Source organism: Prionailurus viverrinus, chromosome A2, assembly GCF_022837055.1.
Source record: "Prionailurus viverrinus isolate Anna chromosome A2, UM_Priviv_1.0, whole genome shotgun sequence".
In the NCBI taxonomy this organism is placed as follows: domain Eukaryota; kingdom Metazoa; phylum Chordata; class Mammalia; order Carnivora; family Felidae; genus Prionailurus; species Prionailurus viverrinus.
This window is the reverse complement of record NC_062562.1, coordinates 20,008,034-20,031,022: the sequence shown is the minus strand read 5'-3', so window position 1 is coordinate 20,031,022 and position 22,989 is coordinate 20,008,034. Positions and strand designations below refer to the sequence as shown.

Here is a 22,989-nt window from a genome sequence, read left to right as displayed (position 1 = left end):
ACAGGGGTGGCTGGACCTGCTGGCAGAAAGCAGACCGCAGGGCCCTACAGCAGGCCAGAGGAAGGGTATGGGGTTCTGAGTGATCACCTTGATGACCCTGAAGATGGGAAGCACAGTCCAGGGAAGAGAATGTGGTGTGAATAGCCACTGGGCAACATAAGGCCACTTTCTCCCCCGAAGGACATGCTGAGGGCACAGTCCCATGAGCTGATAGTGGAGGTTATGCAGGAAACTCATGCTGTGGTTGCCAGAGTTTGGGAAATGCTTGATGAACAAAATAAATCCAGCTCAATCCTTGCAGGACTTGTCAGAGCATTTAACACTCCAATGCTATGCAGCTTGGGCCACAGAGCTCATAGTGTTTTCCAGACGTTTGACCACTTAACTTCTTTTATCGAGGTGTGCCGGGCCAGCCCAGTATTCCATGGATCCCATTTTGGACAGTGCTACAGGAAAAGCCCTTGAGGAGGCAGGAGGTGTAGGTCAAAGCCCCATGATGGGAAAGGCTCTCTGGATTCAGAGCAGGGGCTGTTGTCTGCTGGGTCTGAGCAAAAGGTGGGAACTGAATGGGGGTGACAGCTAAGGAAGGGTGAACAGAAGGCAGCAGGGGGCTGGCATGGCCAAGGCTTGGAGGTAGGACCATGTTTGAGCCATGTTGGGGTCCTGATGACTCTGATTCCCTCCTTCATTATGGGAGGGCAGCCAGGTGGGTGGGCAGGCGTGGCCACAGAGTCAAAGGCAGAAGGCTGGTGGGTAGGGCCTTGCCCCACGGGAAGGGACCTGCACAGGCAGGCCCCAGGTGTTGGGAGCGTCCATGCCACCGCCCCCACCACGACATCAGCCTCAGGACAGGGCAGCCAACAGCTCCAGGTTCAGAAGAGATGCTGTGTCTCCTCAGTCTCTGTTTAACCTCCCCGTCGGGGCCGGCCTCTCTGCTCAGAGCCCATCTTGCTCACGTCCCCTGGCACAGCTGCTACAAGCCCCCTTCCCATCCCTCTGCTCCCGGAGGCCTTCCCTTGGGGGTCATCACCTGCCCCCAGGGCCCTGTCCCAACTGTCCAGGCACAAGAGGGTTGACTCAGGGAACATGTGCTCAGCCCTTGGCTGGGCCCTTCAATGGTGGGCTTCCTCCTGCCTCAGAGCAGTTTGCCTGGTATACTGCACCCCTAGTTTATAGAGGAGGAAACTGAGGCCCAGAGAAGGGAGGCCTGTGGTAGAATCAAGATTAGAACCAGGTCTCTTGGTCGGGTCCCCCAATCTCCACCCACCACCCTCCTCTCACTCCTGCCCTGTCCCAACACACATGGTATACTCATCTTGGCTCCTGCTCGGGGCCCTAAGAGTCAGAGTCCCTTAGACTCCTCTCTCCCAGGAGACCCTAGTCTTTGCAGGGATGGATCCTCCCAGGTTTTGGGGCACATGCCCCTGTGGCAGGAGTAGGGGTGGGTAGGAACAGACCAGGAAGGGAGTCCTCTAGACTGTTTTCTGGTGCTGCTACTGGTCCCCGTGAGCCTGGGAACACAACATATCCAGCTCCCGGCAGGCAGCTTGACAGCTGAACCCATGTGGGACAGCACAGGGCATGAAACCTGGGATGGGGCTGGATGCTGAGGCCTCAACCCAGCAAATTCATGCCTGGCCCAGGCCACCTGGCTCCCGGGCCATTTCCCCAGCCTCGTCATGATCATGTGGTCACTGTCACTGTCACCAGTGCCTTGTAGGAGGGATTCCTGAAAAACAGGGCTGTTTGGGCCGTTGGGGAGGGAACCAGACAGGCCCGGGCGGCAGGCAGATACTAATGAGGCAATTAGGCCTGGCAGCTACAGAGAGACCTAGCAGTCTCCACCCCTTGGCCCACCCGAAGAAGCAGACCCAGCCCAGGCCCCCGGCACTTCCGCCCTGCTCAGATACCCTGGGAATTCCCAGCCTCTCCACCCTCCCAGCCTCAAAGGTTGGACTGGCTTTACTGTCAGGAGCCTGCCACTGCTGGCTCTCCCAATCAAAAGACCATAGGCTGGTTCAGCAAAGACAGGACCTGGACACACACACACACACACACACACACACACACACACACTCCTGACTCCATCACTGCTTCCTGATTTTGCTCTGACTGGGAACCTCTGTCCAAGATCCCTCTGGCCTCCCACCCCTTCTCAGGCCCTGGGACTCCAGGCCCTTCCTGGCAGAGGTGGCCTCGGAAGGATCAGAAGCCTGGAGCAAGAGGTCAAGGGCAATATGGTGACTGGATGGGCAGGTTGTTAAGGACTCCTACTCCCAAAGCCCTGGCTTCCATCCCTCAGAGCCTAGGTGGGATCATGAGGTGCTGCCCATAAGCCCCAAATGTCACAAGAGGGAGGGGGAATCAGCTCAGAGTAATGACTCTGGGGAGGGGGACCTGTGGCTTTGGGGTAGGGAACTGGGTCACCTGGGCTTATCTGGACTCTTTCTCTCTCTCCTCTGCCTTCTTCTGAGCACTCAGGAAAGCAGGCCCAGCAGCTTCTGGCCCGCTAGGGATGACCTCAGTGTCAGTGGATGGGCGTCCCAGCTGAGTCTAGTCCCCAGCCCAGCCCCTCCTCCAGGGTAGCTCTATGCAGGATTGGAACCCAGGCTTGGGACCTCTGAGGCCACCAAGAGGTAGAAGTTTTGGCTCATTCTTTGGAGGAAGGGTAAGCTGCACCTGGATGGCAGGGTAGGAGAGCCCTCTCTGAAACAGCAAAATTGAGGCCTATAGCCTGAGGCTGGGGACGAGGTCCTGCTAGGCAAGTTGAGAGCAGGAATCCATCCCTTCATGGCAAAGAGCCTCTTCTGGCTCCAGGTGATCTCACGGAGTGACTGTGGGCAGTCATGCAGGACAGGCTGAGGTGCAAGTGGGAAATGGAAGTGAGAGGCTTCCAGAACCAACCAGTGTGCAGGGAGAACCAAAGGCATTTTAAATCATAGGACCATCGGCTCGGGGCTGACAACACAAAGTCTAGAAGGAGAGGGGGGTTTCAATGCTGGCTCAGCCACTTCCTAGATGTCCACTCTGACTCTGGAGGATAAGTGGGTTTGGGGAGAAGCATAAGAAGGTATTTAAAGGCAAAAACTGGGGGAAGAGGTTTCCAGCATAGGGACCAGTGAGTGCAAAGGCCCTAAACACAGAGCAGGAGGACAACATAGGGACAGGGCTGGGCTGGGAGAGTGGGGGCAGTCAGAGAACGTTGAGCCCTGAGAAGAGGCAGGGAGGTGGAGAGAGGGACAGAGTCACATCATCAAGGGCCACACTGGCCACAGAGAGGAGCTGGGACTCTGCCAGGACAATGGGAAGCTTTACAGCAGAAAAGGCCAAGTCTGATTCACATTCTCAAAAGATCCCTCTGGCTGGCGTGTAGGGAATGGAGCAGGGGCTGGGAAGGAGGCTGGGAAGATGGGCCAGGGAGAAGTAGGAGAGCCTGGGAAGGCAGATTCTGAAACTGGGTCATGGGATGGATTATCCAAGTATGCCATGGAAGCAGAAAGAGCGTTTGATAGCACATAAGCTACGTGCAAGATATAGCCCCCTCTTGTTATGGGGAGAATAGCTGTACATGCCTCCTGTCTGTCCCCCACCCTGCCTGTGTTGGCCCCCTGCCACCCCAGAAATGGGGAAGAGCAAGTAGAGCAAAGGCTCCCTGTGGACTATGCTTGGGTCTCCTCCTACAGGGTCCTGGAGCTGCAATAAGAGCCAGCAGGGAGCCCCTCACCTGGGGAAAAGGAGCTCTGGGTTTAGTCTGGGGCCCAGCCCCCTGTCACAGCTTGATTGGTTACCATGGGCCTCAGTGTTCCCGTCTGTCAAATGCATTGACAGCCTTTCCAGAGGTGATGCAAAGCCTGGACACAGAGCCAGAAGGGAACAGGATGTGAGACCGTCAGATGTGCACCTTCCCAGTAAGCCCACAGGGGCCTGTGTGTGGGAGCTCATAGCTGGGAGTCCCAGGCAGGCACTACCGCCCCCCCCTCCACCCCCCGTCTCCAAGGTTGCCCTTCCCACTTGCCCATGTTTATGTGTTTCCTTCCCATCACCTGGGCCACCATGACTCACCCCAGGCCCAATGGGTAAGTGAGTAACTGGCTGGGCCTACAGCCAGGCCCTTGGGCAAGACATTTCCCTTCCTAGGCCTCAGCTTCCCCACCTGTGGAACAGACAAGCCCTGGTCTCCTCACTGGAGAATCTCGGTGCATGCAGGGCTGAGGATGTGAAAGCTGCCATAGGATGAGGGCAGCACAGGGTGTGGCCTTTGTGCTAGGACAAAAACCAGGCCTGCTTGACATCAGTCCCAAATCAGCCCTGAGCAGAGAGCAGCCCAGGAGACCCCCATCTCCCTTAAGGGGGCCCTCATGCTGGGGAGAGCTTGGAATGGAGGGAGGCCCGGGCCATGAGAAAGGCCTGGTTGGGTCCTAGGACTCTGGGTGACCACAGTGGGACTCCAGTGATGAAAGGAGAGCTCACATAGGTGAAGTCACAGGTGAGGCTCCATGACTGGACCTGCTCTACCACAGATCCCCATGAGCTGAACTGCCCTTAAGTGGGGAGAGGGCAGAAAGTATGGACTGCACAGGAAGGACCAGGAGAAGGAGCAGACTCTGCTGAGATCAGGCAAGGCAAGCTTCCTGAGGCTGAGGCCCCTCAGAAGCTGGAGATGATTTCAGAGGGTGGGAGTATGGAATGAGGAAGTGTGTGGAAGCAGAGGTGCTGTGTCTGGGCACAGAGTAGGGAGCAGGAGAAGGTCAGGGTGAAGTGAGCTGGGGCTGGGGACAGAGAGGCCATTGCTGGTCTGGCTGTGAATCCAAGCCTTAGCAAATAGGCTTTATCTCCCTTGCCTACCACAATCAATCAGCTGGTCATGCCTGCTTGGAAGGGTTTTGAGGCCAGAGAGTGGCTCAGCAGGAGAAAGTGCTGTGATTGACTAGTAATGCCTGCCAGGGACAAAGCATGGCAAAGCCCTGTGTTTGTGTCCTGTAGTCTCCCTCCTCAGGCTGACCCCGGTGGGCTGGGTATGCAACTGAGAGAAGCACACTCTCAAGTAAGCCACGGGGATCCACTTGGGGAGGGAGGTTGGCTGAGGGCCTGCTCTGCCACTGCTGGGTGGGGAGCTGGGAGAGGGAGGAATTACTTTGGCCTAGCTCCCCTCTCAGGTCCCAGTTGCCTTCCCTGCACACTCCCTGGCCCAGGGCAGGTGCCCCGAAACGTCTGAGCATGAATGGTGGGGAGCTGGCTCTCCTTACTTCTTCCCCTTTGCCTACTCCAGGCAGCCTTGGGGAGTTTCATCCTGCTGGGTCTTGTTCTCTGCTTATCCTGGGTGTAACCCTCTCCCACCTGCTCCCCAGGGCCCTGTCCTCCCACCTCTCTGGCCCACACACCTGGGCAGGGCAGGGGGGGTGGGGGATGAACAGGCACGTGGCTCCCTAACACTAGCGCCGCCTGTCTGGGCCATAGCTTCCCCATGCTGCACTGCCATCACCCAAGGCCTGGCAGCTCCCCACCGGAAGGAAGACAGCGGCAGAACGTGGTTCGATTCAGAACTTGTCACCACAAGAGATCCTAGCAATAGCCAATAGGACAGGGTGAGTCCAGGTGACTGGAGGTCTGGGGGAGGGGAACGCAGATTCCCCCAGCCTGTAAGAACCCTTCCTGGCTACCTCCAACAAGAGTGGCAAGTGCCCAGACATGCAGGGTCTGTGTGTGTCCATGTGTATTGTATATTTCTGCACACACACATATCTATGCCTGTGAGCATATGATACAGCATATAGTGTGTGTCCTTGCATGCGTGTATGTGCACGTACAAGCACAGGACTGCACAGCAAGAGTTCTGTCCAGGGCAAGGGAGTTGCCAGGGCCTTCCACAATTCCCTTCTGGCCCAGCTTAGACATTACCCGTTCTGACTGCAACTCACACAGGCACCCCACCAAAGGATGGAGAAGAAGCTGTCTCAAGTTCAGGGACAAGCAGAGTGACCCTCAGTCTGGGTCTCAGGCACAGTTGGCCTGGAGTACCCGGCCCTCTCCCCAGCCCCTTCTCAGATCTCATGGTGGGATGTGAAATCCATCCTTATTGCCAACTGCCCTCCTGGAAGGAAGCAGGAGCTCACCCTAAATTTGCACTAGCCTTCTTAGGCTAGGAGGGCAAGGAACTGACCCCCCCTGCGTTCCTCGCACTCTGGCATATGCTATTCAAAACCATATTGGCCCATGATCTTCCAGTTCGTGGGTTCAAGCCCCACATTGGGCTCTGTGCTGACAAGGTGGAGTCTGCTTGAGATTTCCCCCCCAACTCTCTCTCTCTCTCTCTCTCATGCTCTCTCAAAATAAATAAATGAACTTTAAAAAAAAAAAATGTTGGCCTATCTAAGAAATCCATGGGCACCAGTGGAAAAGGGAAAGTTTGCTTCCAAGATGCTTAAATTATTCTTGGTGACATAGTTCCTGGGTTACCAACCATGTAGATGTGTGTGTGGTGGGCGAGGGGGTGCATATCAGTTCATATCTGCTCAATTCACATCGAACATTCCACTGTCATAGCCGAGACTTGCCCTGCTGGGAACGCCCCTTCACTGTGCTTCTGGGGATGGATTATGTGCAGACAGGGAAGGTAGCTCCAAACACGCCTCATGGGCTCAGGCCTGGCACCTGAGGGGAACAGGGATGAGACAGATGGCAGGAGGAAGAATGGGCTTGAGGGGAGGTAGACATGCCATTGGGTGTCCAAAGGGAGAAAGTCTGGTGGGGGGTGTTGAACAGTGACAGTGATAGATTCCAGAGCAAAGATGGGGGCAGGGGTTCCAGGGGCACAGAGCAAGGTGGGTAATTCTAGCCTGGAGGATCAGAGGAGACCTCTCTGAGGGTGACACCTGAACTGGGATCTTCTAGAAGGCAGGCAAAGGGTGAGGTCAAAAAATGTCCAGGCCGAGGGAGTAGTGTGTGCAAAGGCCTGGAGGTGTGTGGGAAAAAGGGACAGCCTTCAGAGAGCTCAAACATACCCTACCTGCAGTTCCTCTCCTGAGACCAGCTCACCTCCAGGGACCCAGACCTGTTCTGAGGGCCCCCACACTGGCCCTCAGGGAGACCCTGGTGAGGGGGAAGAGGGGAGGTGGGGCACCTCTCCTGGGGGCTGCAGGGAGGGCCTGAACCCTGAAGGGCAGGAAAGGCCACATTCCTGAAGAGGAGGAATGTCTTTGATCACAAGACCTTGCCCAGGGCACCAGGCTCCCTCTTCCAGGTACCCTTTCCCAGAATTCTTGAGGGCGGCTCACTGTTAAAGGGCAAGGCCCTGGACAGAGGTAGTTCTGGTCTCTTGCTGTCTGAACAAGGGCAAGTTCCTGCTATGCTCTGTAAGTCAGAGGAGTCTGTGTTCCCCCTTGCACACGCCTGCACACATATACACATACATCCAGGGCATCCCTGCTATGATCCACTTTATTAGCCGTTCAAGACTGGAGGCAGGGCTTCCACTCGGGAACCAAGGCTTTGGGCTACTCCTCCAAGCTGAGTGATGGGAGCCCACAACCTTGCTGGCAGCTCATACTGCCATACTAATTCTCTTCCACTCCTTTGCTTCTAATGTCACCCTCTTCTCGGTGCCCCCCTCATCCTGTAGTCATCTGAACGCTGCCTCTTCTTACATCCCTGCTGGAGAACGCCCCCACCTCCTGGAGAGTTTCTGTATTTCCACACATCCTCACAGGTCTCTCCTCTGGCGTGTGCATGCCTCCTGGAAGAATCCTGAGGGGGAGACAAGGGAGCCATCACAAGCTAATGGGAGGGGTGGCAGGGCCTCCTTTCCTCTGTCCAGGGAGGTTCTTTCTCCTCCATGGGGGGGGGGGGGGGACAGGGACTGTGGGGACACATTGGAGGTCCCCATTTCAGTTGTGCCCCCACTAGTGAGAGCAGTGACCAATTTTCTCCTTGGGCACTGCTGTACCTGAAGCTCCAGTAAGCCCTCAACAAGCCCGCTGAGGAATGATTCACCAGCCAGCAGGTCCCCTCCAGTGTGGGTCTGCTCAAGCTTCTTTTTCACTTGCTGCCTCCATCCCTGACAACCAACACCTGGACAGCCAGCCAAGGGCCCTACCGCAGAGAAGTACCCTCACAGCTGGACAGATCTGTGATGGGCTTGCTGGGCTCTTGCCAAACCAGCACTCTCCTATAATCTGGAAAACTGAGGCCCAGGGGTGAGAACTATCATCAGTCACAACATATCAGCAAGTGACAGGGCTGAGTTTGGATCTGGGCTTCTCAGACCCTGGAAGCTTTTCCACAGGTCCTAGGACTCCAAGGAAGTAGGTTCTCCCTGCAACCCATCTCCTCCCCCCGCCCCGACAGCCCTGGGCAGAAGCCAGAGACACGATTCTCCTTTCACCTCTCTGGTCACGGAATCCCGGGTGGTAAGACCATCTCTGGCTGCAATGCTCTGGAGTTTCTGAGTGTGACTGTGGGAGAGACCCCTGCTCCTTTGAGACACAGCCCTGTGGCTCTGGAAACCCTTCAACCTCCACATGGAAGACTGGGGCAAGTGGGGACTGCTCCAGCGCCGCCCCTCTTCTGCCTTCCTGTCAGAGGAAAGCTCAAATCCTCCGGGTTCCAGAAGCCCTCCCTTCGGCAAATCTCAAGCACCTCCGGCCCCGCCTCTGACCCCGACTCCCTCCAGCTAGGGGTAGGTAGAAGCTAGTGGCTGTTTGCCGACCAGACTCAGGCAGAGTGGGAGGGTTAAACCGCAAGGAAGTTAGGACACTCCGCCTGCAGAAAACGGATCGGGCGGACAGCAGGGCTTAGCCGCTAATTCCCTCCCCGGGCAGATGACACTGGCTCGGTAGGAAAAGCGCGGCAGTCCCTGCGCACGCGCGCGGCTCGAGTGGAGCCGCTTTGTTCCAGCGCTACCTGCGGCTCCATTCACCTCCTCCGCCCCGCCCCGCTGCGAGCCGATACACGGCGTTCGCGGAGACTCCTCCCACTTCTCCGCACTGGGTGGAACTGGTGACGAGCCTCCGCCTCACTCCCCAACCACCTCCTTCGGTCTCGATTGGCCATCTGAGTGACGCACTCCCGCCTACCTCGAAAGTTGATTGGTACATTGGGAAGGAGGTTGGAGAGGGAGACCTGATGATAAAGGAGAGCTCCCCCTCCCACCCGCCCCTGTGAAAAAGTCACGTGGCGCTTCACTCGGCGCCTGTCACCTCCCCGCTTGTAAAGCTTTCTTAAAGGGCTCGCTCTTTCTTCCCAGGGCCGGTCCTTTCCAGGATTTCACCACTCTTGCCCGTGGAGTGTGGCACAGCCCTGGGTCCTCCTACTCCAGCCGTCCCCTGGTTGCTGATTCCCCATCAGGCCTGCTGGGATGGGACCCCCTTTCAGGTCTCAGAGCCTGTGGCCATCATAGTGACTGGTCAGTTGCCTGAAACGGTGACCTCCTAAGCACAGTGCCTGGCGCGTAGTAGGCGTTCAGTTTCCAGTTGTTGAATGAACTCGCTGAGAAAATGAATGAATGGGGTTGATAGAAGGAGGGGAGGTTGGCTCAGCGTGACGGTCCCCACCCCCCGCCCCATCTCTGGGGAGACTCTGCTTCAGTGAAAGTGGGGGAGGGGATGCTAGGCGCAGGAAGACCCTAGGGCAGCCCTTCAAGGTAGGACTCGGAAGACCTGGGTGCGCGGGCTTAGAGGGAAAGGTCTTGGCCGGGCACTCCGGGCAAATCACAGCCGGTTCCGGGCTGAGGCAGGGAGAGGGCCCGGGCAGGCGCAGGTCTCAGGACTCACGGGGCCGCCAGCGCGCCCCCGTACTCCGTGAGGAGGGGCGGCGGAGGCGCGGCGCCTTTAAGCCCCGGCGCCGGCCCTTGCAGCCCCGCCCCCCGGAGGACGCCTCGGCGCGCGGCCGCCAGAGCCGCGGTTTAATTGGGGCTGTCAGGCCGCGGCGCGCGCGGAGGGCCGGGCGGGACGGAGGCCGGGAGGCCGGGGCTGCGGGCGCGCAGCTCGGCGGGAGGCGGGCGCCCGGAGACGCGGCTGGGGCCCGCGCGGCCGGGGCGCCGTCCCAGGGCAGGGCTGCCCGGCCCCTGCCCCGGGCCGCCCGCGCTCCCGATGAAAAACCAGCTCCGCGGCCCCCCAGCGCGGGCGCACATGTCGGCCTCGGGGGCGTCGGCTGCTGGGGACACCGGGGCGGGGTCGGATCCCGGTGCGGGGTCCGGGTCCGGCGCTAGCACCGGCGCGGGAGCTGCGACGGTTGCGGGAGCCATGCCCTGCAAGAGCGCCGAGTGGCTGCAGGAGGAGCTGGAGGCGCGCGGCGGCGCGTCCCTGCTGCTGCTCGACTGCCGGCCGCATGAGCTCTTCGAGTCGTCGCACATCGAGACGGCCATCAACCTGGCCATCCCGGGCCTCATGCTGCGCCGCCTGCGCAAGGGCAACCTGCCCATCCGCTCCATCATCCCCAACCACGCCGACAAGGAGCGCTTCGCCACGCGCTGCAAGGCGGCCACCGTGCTGCTCTACGACGAGGCCACGGCCGAGTGGCAGCCAGAGCCCGGCGCTCCTGCCTCGGTGCTTGGCCTGCTCCTGCAAAAGCTTCGCGACGACGGCTGCCAGGCCTACTACCTCCAAGGTGAGGGCAGCACTGAGACCCCTGTCCAGGACTGGGGCTCTCCCGCGGCTCCCTGACGCCCCCGCCGGAGGCTACTTTCTCTCCTTGCGCTCCGCCTGCCCGGCCGGCGCCACGTCGCCCCCGGCCCGCATCCGCCGCTACCGGGAGCTCGGCCTCCGCAGTGAGCGTTTAGGCTAGCATGGGGTCGCCTCTGTGCCCCCTTCTCGGCACGATTCGAGGGGGCTGAACAAACTTTTCCTGGCCTGAGATTTCCTTTTTTTTTTTTTTTTCCTCCCCCTGTCGTTGGGGCCATGGCAGCGCCCAGATGAGCCCCTCAGAAGAGGGAGATGTCTCCTCCTGGGACCCGAAAAGCGACCGGGCACCCAGATCCAGCTCCTCCGGTCTAGAATGCGTGTCCCTGGAAGACCTGGGTCAGGCTAGGGGAGTCTTTGGCAGCATTATCCATGCCCTTAAGGTATAGGGACCGTTTGGGTTGGGGTACCCTGGGCATCTCAGCATTGGTCTCACTACTTGGAGACACAGCCTCTTGGGGCACTTGGGGCAGGCCTATAAGCAGTGTCCCTTTCCCTGGCTTTCCAGGACCCCTAAATCCCCAGCCTCCTGCCCTAGAGCTTGTGGAAGGGGGAGGCAGCTGGGGGGGGGGGGGGGCGAGTGGCTGCAGCCGGTGTTTCCAATTAACATTCCAAAATGGCCTCTTGCTGGCAGCAGGCGGGCAGGCGGGGAGGGGAGGCCTGCAGCACCCTCGGGCGCAGGGCCCATGCCTAGTTGCAAGACGCTCCCCATTTCTTCTCTCTGTAAAGCCCCAGCAGCTCTCTCCCTCCGTGTTTCCAAGGCTGGGGGTCTTGTGTTTTAAGGGAGAGAGGGGGAGTTTGGGGCCCTTTTTATGAACTTGCCACTGTGGGGGGAAAGGGGCAACCAACACTTTTAACATTGCCCTTCCTAACTTGTGGTGAGGAGCAGGTACTGGACTCCCAGTCCGGAGGCCCAGGCCCTCTGTGCCTCTAACTGACCTAGACACAGCACCAGCCCCTGCAGTCTCATCTATAAGAAGGGCTTGCAAACCCACAGGTGCTAGCCCGAGATTGGGTTGTCGGCTCTCCTTTACCACTTAGCAGTTATTGAGCACCCATGGGTGCCAGGTATGCATGGGAGCTGTGGAAGATGAATGAGCTGGGGCCTGGCCTTAAGTGCCCTAAAGCTGGTGGTATGGCCAGGGCTGTGAAGCCTTATGGGTAAGGGAATGGAGCTCAGGCATGTTACTTCACCTCCTGGGGCCTCAGTTTCCCATTCTGTCCAGTGGGTCGTAGGATATATCTAGAGAACACAGGAGAAGGTACATGTGTAACAAACTTTGCCTGGCCCACATTGGCTGTTGGGTTATGGTGCTTGACATGGGCAGCTCTGGCCATCGTTGGTCTTGTGCAGCCCATTGGTCTAGTGGCATGGGCAGTCTCTCACCCAGGGCCTCTCACCCTGGCCACAGGTGGTTTCAACAAGTTCCAGACAGAGTATTCAGAGCATTGTGAGACCAACGTGGACAGCTCGTCCTCACCAAGTGGCTCACCACCCACCTCAGTGCTGGGCCTGGGGGGCCTGCGGATCAGCTCTGACTGCTCAGACGGAGAGTCAGACCGAGAGTTGCCCAGCAGTGCCACTGAGTCGGACGGCAGCCCTGTGCCATCCAGCCAACCAGCCTTCCCCGTCCAGATCCTGCCCTACCTCTACCTCGGCTGCGCCAAGGACTCCACTAACCTGGACGTGCTCGGCAAGTACGGCATCAAGTATATCCTCAACGTCACGCCTAACCTGCCCAATGCCTTTGAGCACGGTGGCGAGTTCACCTACAAGCAGATCCCCATCTCTGACCACTGGAGCCAGAACCTCTCCCAGTTCTTCCCTGAGGCCATCAGCTTCATTGGTAGGTGTCGCTGGGCTCTGGGCAGGGTGGATGGGCAGGTGCGTTGAGGTGTGTACAGGACTTGGGTGTCACCCGCGCCTGACTGGGTACCTCTGGGCCTGTCGAGGCCTGTGTGTGCCCTGCATGTGCCAACATATGCCCATGGGTGAATCCATGCCTGCTGTGAGTCACCAAGGCCCTCAGTCCCCTGAGTCCTGGGCTCACTGCAACTGTTGGCACCCCATGGACTTTACTGTCCAGCTTGTGTTTTTCTGGTTCTGCTGTTTGGGGCTCATCTAGCTGAAACATCACAGCTCTCAGACCTCCCACGAGTCTTGCTTGCTCTGCATCACGCCTCAGCACACATGTCTCTCCAGGAGGGGGCTGTCACGGTCCCTCTTTGGGCTTTGGGCTTTATTTTGTACCTGAGGGGGCTGAAGGGTGGCCCTGAAGCCAGAGGCCTACCCCAAATAGGCAGCTTTTGGAATCTGGTGACCCAGAGTGACTTGGTGGGGCACCAGATGCTTCCGGCAACCTATGGGGCTTGCTTGGAGTGTAGGGGCCCTCCCCTAGAGCATTCTGCAATTCTGCTGTTTGGCTTAGAGCCCTCAGCCCCCTACATCCCCAGCTGACTCAAGCTCCACAAGTTGCCTTATCTTTGACCTCCCCATCCTGCTTCCTCCATGGCCAGCTGGAGGCTGTTAGACTACAGGCCATCTTCCCGGCCCTGGCTCTTCCCAGGGTGTGGGGAAGAGATATAAGATCAGGGTGTACGTAAACCCTTGGTTCTCTGAGCCTGGTGACCCCGTGTTTCTCCCCAGCCTCCAATGGTAGAGGGGAGGTGGCCTGGACAGTCCTCTCCTGCCGGCAGCCCTGTCCAGTGGAGGGCGTTTTGCTGTCAGCTGGGCTGGGCTAGCTTTAATAACAGGAAGTGGGAGGCTTCCCCGCCTCATCCGCTTACTGGGAACCAAAACTAGGTGCCTGGCTGGGAGGAAGGAAGGAAGCTGAGGCCTGGGGGAGGGGCTGTGACCTGGCGATGGGAGAGCTTCCCAGCTCTGCCCAGGAGAACGCTGCGGCGGCGGAGAGGTGTGTGTATGCTGCCTGAGCATTCACTCTCCCTCACTGAGAAAGGGGAGGGGAAAAGGGGACCCCGGACAGACTCCAGGGGCTGAGCCTGGTCATGGGTGTCTTTGTCCTTCTTGAAGGCCCCTCTGCATCTGGGGGTGTAGGGGTGGAGGGACACAAGTGAAGGAATAGAGGCCCAAGCATCCCCTAGGACTCAGTGGGACAGGATCAAGCCCCAGCCCCCACACTGTTCAGCCACACCCTGAGAGTGCTAAAAATAAAGCCAGCGGAAGCAGTTTCACTTTGGATCACCCAGGAGTGGGTTTGGGGGCCAGGCGTTCCCCATATCCTGGTGTGTCACCACTGGAAGCTCATCTCCACCACCCCTTTAGCCCGAAGTCTCAAGGTCAGACCACAGGACTCTGCACAAAGCCACAATATGTATCTCTTGCCCTGCTAGTCTTGCCCCTAGTCAGTCCCCGAATCTGGATTATGTACCTATTGCATACTTAGCCTTGGGTAAGTATGGGGTGAGAAGGGGAAGCTCTGCTGGGCCAGAGAGAGTGAGCATCAGAAGCAGAACAGCTTGTGAACCTGCGTGTCATCTTGTGCGAGTGCACTGATTAAGCGCCGCCTTTGTGCCTGGCTCCCAGTGGTCTCAGAATCAGAGGTGGGGACCTTGAGGGCCCCAGAGAGCTGCCTCTTGTTAATCTACATCCTTGGCACAGAGAGAGTCAGCTACCCTAGGCCCAGGGGTGGAGGGATGACAGGACTGAGTTGTTCAGTGGCTTGACCAATATTTATTGAGCTCCTACTGTAGGTCAAGCGGAGGGAGTGTGAGAGCGGCACCAGGGGAAGCTGGGTGGATTGGCGGAAGCTGGCTGGCTGTGGTGGGAGATGTTACTGATGCATGGGCCTGCTGGGGGAAGTCGAGTAAGTGAGGTGGGTGGGCTGCGCTTAAGCAAACCTCGCTTGTGAAGCCTCAAGTGCAGCCTTCCTCCCGGGCCCTGGGAGGCTAAGCTGCTGGGGCTGGGGCAGAGCTGAGTGTAGGGCCAGGCCCCGATTCCCTTTTGAGGGCTTCCCTCGGGCCTGTTTCCCGGGAGACTCTCAAGGAGTACCCATGGGAGCTGCACCAGGAGAGCAAGCTCAGCCCCCACCGCCAGGTCACGGACTGACGGCATGTGCTGTGCATTAGGAGGAGCCTCTGTGTGGCCTTGGGCTTGTCACTTTGTCTTTGCGTCTGCGTCCTCCTTTATAAAATGAACTTGCTAACCGTGGTGCAGATGGCCTGAGAGGACACGGGTGACACCCTCAGCACAGTCTGCGCACTCAGCTGTAGCAGCAGCGGGACTAGCCGTGACCACAGCCGTCACTGGTGCTGGTGTTTGTGGAGCCCTCTCTTGGCTCGGGTCCTTACAAGAGCATTGAGAACAAGGGGGCCCATTTTATAGGTGAGGAAACCGAGGCACAGGGATGTCCAGTGACTTAAAGCTAACGCCACAGTCAGTCATGCTCTTGACCTCCATGCCAAGTTGCTGTCCTGCTCATGTTGGACTTCACCAGGTCCTTCAAGAGTCAGGCAGCACCAGCTAGTGGCCGTGCCACCCTCTGTGCCTCTGCTCCACCTCTGACTCCTTGGAGGAGGAGCCTCCCTGACCCATACTTGTGTGTTTCAGACGAGGCCCGCTCCAAGAAGTGTGGTGTCCTGGTGCACTGCCTAGCAGGGATTAGCCGCTCGGTGACCGTCACCGTGGCTTACCTGATGCAGAAGATGAACCTGTCACTCAATGACGCCTACGACTTTGTCAAGAGGAAAAAGTCCAACATCTCGCCCAACTTCAACTTTATGGGGCAGCTGCTGGACTTCGAGCGGACGCTGGGGCTAAGCAGCCCATGCGACAACCACACCCCCAGCGAGCAGCTCTACTTCTCCACGCCGACCAACCACAACCTGTTCCCACTCAACACCCTTGAGTCCACGTGAGGCTGGGGCACAGGTGGGTGGGGCCGGCCCCTCCCGACCCCCCTTGGGCCAGGTGAGCTGCCCATTCCTGCTGTGTCCGGCCGGAACCCAGACATCATCGGACATGGCCTGTGCCCAGAGGCCCAGGCTGGTGGGTGGCTGAGCTTCCCTCGCTGCCCTGGGGAGGGCGGAAACCACAGCAAGGCCTCTCTCTGCAGGACTTTGTGGAGAGGCCCTGAGCTCTGAGACACATGGCCCTGGGAGTCCAGCAGGGCCTCATCCTTGTCCCAGGACACTCCATCAGCCAATGGCCCAGCCGGTTTGGCTATTTTTTAAAGACACATCCACGGACCTGAGTTTACTTTTTACTTTTGGCAGGTAAATCCAAGCTCCCTGGAGCACGGCAAGTGTTCAAGCTCTTCTTGATTTTTCTTTTTTAATGAAAAGTGTTATTTTCAGGCTACATACAACAGTGGATTGTATAAACCAGTATTTCATCCCTTCCTTGATCCTGAGAGAGAGAGAGAGAGAGAGAGAGAGAAATGTTCTCAGTTTTGTTTTTTCTTCCTATTTCAAAAAGCAATTATTGGTTTTTGTTTTTGTTTTTAATGGAAAAGACAAACCCCGTGTTGATCTTGACCAAATGCGTTTTGCACATGTGTGAAGCCTCCGTTTCTGCAGCAGGTCCTTCTTGAAGGGGTGGCTTGCTGCTCTCTTAGTGTCAGACCCCCCCACCCCCAGTCATGCACACCCCTCGGCCCAGCCCCCTTGGCACTGCACTTGCCCGTGATGACCTCTGCAAGGCGAAATAGGTGGGCTGCCCTGGGTGGCCTCTGCATTCTCTGCCCTCCAGCGGCCCCTGCAGACCCCCTGAGGCAGGAGATGGGAGGCCCTGCCGCTGCCCTGCTGGAGGTGGGGTCGTGGGGGACTGCCAAGCAGTAGCATTAGCCCTCTGGGCTCAGCCCGTAGGAGGGTCTGGGCCCCGGGCCCTTCCTATACGTACCCACTACTTCTGTCTCTCTCTCCCTGTTTGTTTGTGACTGAGAGTGGAGGCCCAGTGGCTGGCGGGGGAAGCTTCGGTGGTGGAGGCCCAGCCCTACCTCCTAGTTTCTGTCCCTCACTCTGGCTGTTGCTTTGGTCCAGCTCTACTCCCAGACCCCTTGTCCCGTGGAAGCTTGCCCTGCACTCATCTTGCCCATGCCTTCTACTACCAGGAAACTCGCACCCGTTTCAATCCCAGGGCAGGGGCGGAAGGGGCGAGGATGGACAAGTGAACGGGGTGTGGGGCTCTGTCCACGCCCCTCCTAGGATCCACAGAACAAAGCCACGGATTCCGTTATCCTCTCCAGTTTTGTTCCTTCTCCAGCCTCAATCCCTCCAGGTGTCAGGACTGCAGGGGCCCGGGGAGAGGTGAGTAGTCAGGCTGGGGTCCCTGAGCAAGCTGGCACTTGGCATGTGAGTGAGGCCATGGAAACTCTGCCCCACTGCATCTTACCTCACGGGGCGGTTTTCAGGGATTCTTTAAGGCAGCGGATTAAAATCTTGCCACAGTCGAGAAATTGACGAAAAGCTTCCATGCTGTACATGGTTCTTTCTCTTTTTTACTTTTAAAAAGAAAAACCCAGAAAGATGCATCAGATTTGTGTAAATGAGAGTATGCCAAGAGGGTGGCCAGTTTTGCTTTATGATCTTATGAAGGAAAATTTGTGACCCTACATATATATACACACACACATACATATATATATCCCGAACCAGCAACGGGACTTTGTTTATATTGCAAATAAATATTATTTTTTCTTTAAAACAAGTTGTGTTGTCCAATAAGGGCCTGGGCCCAGGCTGGGGGGTGGCAAGGAGAGTGGCTATCACCTGCTCTGTGTGAAGTCCCCTAAGGCCCTCACTGGGAGAAGTGGCCAGGCCTTGGGGGAGGAGCGGAGGTGTGGCATTTGCCCAGCCTTCAGGCACTGCAGGCAGGGACCTCAGGGCTTTCTCTGGGATTTTGCTGATTGGTTGACAGAAGATGGAAGCTTGGACAGGTTTTGTAGACCAAGGTCACGCAGCTGAACCTCTGCCCACCCTGAATTGCTCAGGGCTGTCCACTCGGGCATCACCCAGATTCGCGATACCCAGATTTGACTGGGCCCTAGGTCCCTGACCCTTCTCTTGCTGCTCTCGTGCATGGAATGGAGGCTATGCTAGTATTACCTTCTCATCCTCCTGACCCCCACCCCACAGTCCCTGGGAAGCCAGTGGGATGTAAAACCTGCCTGGTGATGGGTCAGCACTGCTTCGCTCCTCAGGAGCTGGGTAGCCTCAGTTCCCATCTATAAAAATCAAGCCAATCACACTCAGATACTCAGTGCTTTTCTGGTGTTTGGAACAAAATGAACATGTTACGTTCCATTTCCTGGTCTGGGCCTGGACCTACAGGGAGGAATCGGCCATGCCTGGCTTCTTCAAGGGAGCATCCACCCGCCAGGTAGGCCCCCCCACTGGGGGCTCAAAAACAGGACCTGAAAAACAAAACAAAACAACAGTTTTGTTCCTTCTGGTTGGGAGCACAGAGCAAGAAAGAGGGAAGGGGCCTGGAGAAGGATGGTGGCCGTGGCCTGGGGGTGTGAGGCCCTCAGTGGGCAACATAGATCCATGTTACAGATGGGGAATGGGGGCTCCTTTATGTTTCCTTTGCCTCTGGCAGAATTGAGTGAGCCCTGTCGGGCACTAGGTGCTAACTCCATTTCCTCATCTCTGCCTGTCATCTGGCTTTATCCCTTCCACTATGACCAACACTGGGCTGGCCCCAGGTACTCTTTCTAAAGACTCCCAGTTGGGCTGTCCAGGAGGCTCTGCTTTTTTCATCTCTGCCCATGAGTTAGGTTCAACCAGAATGCAGTCACGCCTTCAGGCATATGATGAGTGGTAGAAGGTAGGTTCTTCAAGCAAAAGGACCTAGGTTCTAGTGCCAGATGTATGGCTACCAGCTCCTTACCCCTGTCACTCAGGTTTCCCATCTTTCGAATGGGGGAACACTTGTGCAGCCAGCAGACCTGTGGAGGGGGGAAGGGGAGTCTCGCAGCCTTGGCAAAGGGGTGGGTGCTGCTTTTGCACTTGGGCTCCCTCGGGGCCCTGGTCCGTCTGTGCCAGGGGCAGGCAAGGGGGTGGGGGCTGAGCAGGCAGAGACTGGGCCTTTGTTCCCTCTTGCTGCCCTTGGCTGGGGCTGGGGAAGCCCGCGGGTGCCGGGCTGGGGGCTGGGCCCTCGACAGGCCAAGTAAGTGCCTGGCAGTGCCAGTGTGCCCAAGCACAGGATGGGGGGTGGGAGCAGCGTTGCCTCCTGAGCCAGCTCCTCAAATGGAGGACCAGGGGGCTTTCCGTCCTGTGCAACCTCAGGCCAGATGTCCTCTCTGACCCTCCGTGTCCTCAGCTGAGGAAATTGACACCTCAGCACCATGCCTGGCTGTGGCTCCCTTCTGCTCCCCTCTGGTGAGGACAGAGGGCCAGGTCATGACCGGGTGGCTGGGACTCTGGGTCCTCACTCTGTGACTTCGGGCTAGACCATGCTTACTCTGGACGGCTGTCTCCACCCGGGCTCCCAGGTTCCCACCTCATGGTCCCTCTGATCTGTCTCATGGTCCACTCTGAGCTCCTCTTATTCTACCCTATTTCTGCTGTGCTATACCCCCATGGGCCCTGTCTGTCCCAGGCCATTTGTCTCTGTGCCCTCAGTCCCATCTCTCCTCCTGACCCCTCTTTGCCTCCCTTTGGATTCCTGTTTCTGTCTCCATCTCAGCCCAGGCCCAGGAACTCCCCCATCCACTTCTTGGCCACTTCCTAGCCTTCTCATGGGAGGAAGATCTGAGCCACTCACTCACTGACACATTCATCCAGCAGCCATTTCCTGTGCGGGCTGGGCTATCCCAGGAGTGGGAACATGCCGGAGGGAAGTTTGGTGATGTCAGGCTGGGTGGCAGGATAATGGGGCCCTCAGTTTGTCCTCTGAAAAATGAATCAGGTGCAACAGCAGGAGTGACTAAGGCCGGACATGAGAAAGAACTTGCAGCACTATGAAGCAGTTCCCCTGCAGGACGTCAGACAAGAGATGAACATTTCCCTAAGGTGGTCCTCCTCTGAGCCTGGGGGAGAGGCAGGCAGCCCTCAGGAGGAGGACTGCCCACAAAGGGCCTATCCCCAGGGTACAAACCTAGTCACCCCTCAAGAATAGGGCAGTATGGAGGCAAGCAGTGAACCCATGCGGGAACATGCCTCCTCCCCTCCTGCTGCCGCTGCCGCCTGGCACACTCAGGCCTGCCCCTTGACGCCCAGTCTGCATGGGGGCTGCCCTCCATGTCCATCTGTCTGGATGCGGCTGGGAACACCAGCACGTACACCAAAACCCTTAACCAAAGCCGGAAAGCCTGATGTGGGAGCCAGGTGTCCCTGGAGGGAGCATGCTAACTAGCATGCTGAACTCTGAGCACCCCAGGAACCTGGGTCGCATGGGTGGGATGTCTGAGTCCTGATCTCTGACATATTTCCCCTGCTCATTTGGGACCCCACCTGAGCACAGCCCTCTCACTTCCTCCCAAAGATCTCCTCAGATTGGTCCCATCGGTCTCTCCTGATACCCAGCAGACCTGAAACCCTTGGGAGGATTCAGAATCATCCCACTGCCCCCAACCCCATGCAGATAGGAAAAGCAAGGCTTAGATGGGGTCATAGAGTGAGTCATGGTAGAAGCCAGGCTTCCTCATATTGCTGTCCTGAGTCTTTTCCCCCAGGTCCTGCCTTCCCAGTGAGGCTGGGAGCCTTCTCTCTTCGGCCCTGTGAAGGACCAAACACATATGCATGCGCACATGCACACACACACACACACACACACACGGCCCCCTCATTTCTCAGACAGGACAAGCCCAAGCAGGTCCCAAGTGATGCAGGAGCCGCCTGCCTCTGACTCTAGCCTCCTCTCATTAGGGAGCGGCAGGGGTGAGGTCATTCATTCCCAGGCATGGCCATTAAAGACCATCATTAGCAACCCTCCAGAGGTAAAATGAGGCCTCAGCCCCATTGTCTCTGGCTGGGTCAGATTAACGCCCACAGGCGACGTGGGACTTCAGTGCCTGCCAGAACATCTTTTGCTCAAGCAGTCAACCCCCTTCCATCACACACCTCCAGGGTCATCATATATCCTGTAGCTTCTGTGCATCTGTAGGACCTCCATCTGCCCCCTCCATACCCACACCTCCTCAGGCCCCAGGGCCCTTCCACCCCTGCTACAGGCAAAGGAGAGGCTGCAGCCCCTTCTCCAGAGATGGATGGACCAGGGAGGAACCTGGTGTGGTCTGGGGGAGAGGGGAGCCCCTAAAGAGCTTTAAGTCTAGTGCTCACAGGGTCTGGTGGTCCCTAGAAAGATCCCCTGACTGCTAAGTGGAGAACAGCCTGAGGGGCAAGCACGTCGGAGAGGGGACAGTGAGGAGGCTGAGCTGGTCATTCAGGGTGCGGGGGGGAGGGGGTGGTTCGGGGGACTGGACCACTGTGGATGATATACGTGCAGGACTAGCAGTGTTTGGACCTCATGGGAGGCAAGACCCATGGTGTGGACAGAGCATCCCAGCTTGTCTGACTCCACATCCATGGCCTGAATGGCAGACACCACACCACATAGAAGGATGGGTCTTAGCCAGGACATGCGTGGGTCCATGATGAACCCTGGCCACTGGAGTCTGTGTTCCCACTCACCTGCTCCACCCCTTCAATGTGTGCCCACACATTGAATAGCCAGAGAGTGGCAGGGCTCACAAAGGTCCTCCCTCATACTAAAGACTTTCCCGGCACAGCACAGCCCTGGTGGCCCCTCTCAGAGCCTTGGTTTTCTCTTCTGTACAGTGGAAATAAGAAGTGTGGGTCTTAGGGTGCCTGGCTCAGTCAGTGGAGCAAGCAAATTTTGATCTCTGGGTTGGGGGTTCAAGCCCCATGTCGGGCATAGAGGTTACTTAAAAATAAAATCTTAAAAAAAAAATTGTGGGTGTAAGAGAAGAAAGCAGGATGTAGGGTCTTCTTCCCAGTGAGACCTTGGGGATGTGAGTCATGATGATGCCAATTTGACTGTGACCACCCCCAGAGGGCCACCTCCCAGGGCCAGCTATCACTGATGGCTGTGTGACCTTGGAAAGGTCTCCTCCCCATCCGTCTTCAGGTTCCCTATTTGTACAGGTGAGAAATGAGAATAATGACTCTGAGGGACCCAGCCCTAGGACTTGTGACTTAGGGATTATGGCTCAGATCTTCTCTTCTGTCCCAAGGCCTGGACAGCCTGGCATCCAGAGTAGCCTAGGAGCTGGTACACAGCCTGAAAGAAGAAGGCTGGAGTTGAGGGCTGGGGGGCCTTGGGCAGGGTGCCTGCCTGGGGAGGGGTGGGTCAGGCTGGGCCCCTCTCTGCTCCAGGAAATTCTTTTGCTGCAGCCCCTTGAGAACACTTTCTCCTTCCATCTACCTGCACAGGGGACTCCCCCACAGTGTCCCCTGGCTCTGAGGACCTGAGAAATTTAGAGTTCTGCCAAGCAAGAGGGCTCCAGAACTGCCCCTCCCTGCTCCAGCCCTGCCTGGGGCTGGTTTGTTCAGGGGTTCTAGGTGTCTTCGTGGGGTTTTCAGAAAGGTCCTTGAGCTCAGTCCCCTCCCTCTCAGTCTATTGCTTTGTTCAGCCTGTTTTCCTACATTGCTTGTCCAAAGACCCTCCTCACCAGCCCCCTGCATTCCCATGTCCTGCCCATCCACAGCACCTCACCTATGTAAGCCTGCCTCTGGTCCCCCATTCACACGTGCTCGAGACCCCGCTGGCTGGAGCTGCTTCTTTTCTCTCCACAGAGAATAGCATGGGGGCTTGGGACGGTGGCCCAGGATGGGGCATGGCAGGAACAAAGGCCTGGATCACACTGTCCCTGACATCCCCGGAGCCAGGCCCCTACAGCCCTCTCCCCTGCCCCTGGGAAAGAGAGAGGCTGGACACCACCGCCCCTCCCTGGTCGCTGGGCACTCAGGTTGTCTCTCTTCTTCATTATCCCATCAGGACCTCTGGCCCAGGACTCTGAGTGGAGTGTTTTCTGCATTTCAGGTTCTTTCTCTGGGCCCCGTGCCCAGAAGTGGCATTTCCGGGGCAAACACCTGTGCTCCATTTTTCCAATTGGTTTCCAAAAGGAAAGCAGGATCATTTATCTTTTACGTTTTGGCTATTATTGTAGCTGCTTTGGAGAAGCCGTGTGTCGATGGTGCCAGGCACCCAGCAGGGGCCCAGCAAAGCACGGGGGCTGAGCCTTTCCTCAGCTGGAGCCCCCGCCTGGCTCAGCAGCTCCAGCCGTCCCTCATGGTTGCCCTGTCTGGGAGTTCTGTTGAGTATTTGGTCCTCTGGCAGCTCTAAGTGCAGGAAGAGTATTAATAACAACACATGTACGTGGCCCTTGCTCTGGGC

At 57.6% G+C, this 22,989-nt stretch overlaps 1 protein-coding gene across 1 annotated transcript; it reads left to right on the top strand.

Moving 5' to 3' along the window:
- Window positions 1-9,972: 9,972 nt before the first annotated feature.
- DUSP7 (dual specificity phosphatase 7) lies at window positions 9,973-17,337 on the top strand. The gene is made up of 3 exons (XM_047850119.1): window positions 9,973-10,602; window positions 12,086-12,520; window positions 15,241-17,337. The coding sequence occupies exons 1-3, from the start codon at window positions 10,086-10,088 to the stop codon at window positions 15,546-15,548; spliced, it is 1,260 nt and encodes a 419-aa protein (XP_047706075.1). The 5' UTR covers window positions 9,973-10,085; the 3' UTR covers window positions 15,549-17,337.
- The last annotated feature ends 5,652 nt before the right edge of the window (window positions 17,338-22,989 follow it).

Excerpts from the sequence above, each read along its gene's own strand:
- DUSP7 (XM_047850119.1), top strand. The coding sequence starts at position 10,086 with ATGAAAAACCAGCTCCGCGGCCCCCCAGCGCGGGCGCACATGTCGGCC. Across the intron at positions 10,603-12,085 it reads CCAGGCCTACTACCTCCAAG|GTGGTTTCAACAAGTTCCAG; the intron begins GTGAGGGCAGCA and ends CCCTGGCCACAG. Across the intron at positions 12,521-15,240 it reads TGAGGCCATCAGCTTCATTG|ACGAGGCCCGCTCCAAGAAG; the intron begins GTAGGTGTCGCT and ends TGTGTGTTTCAG.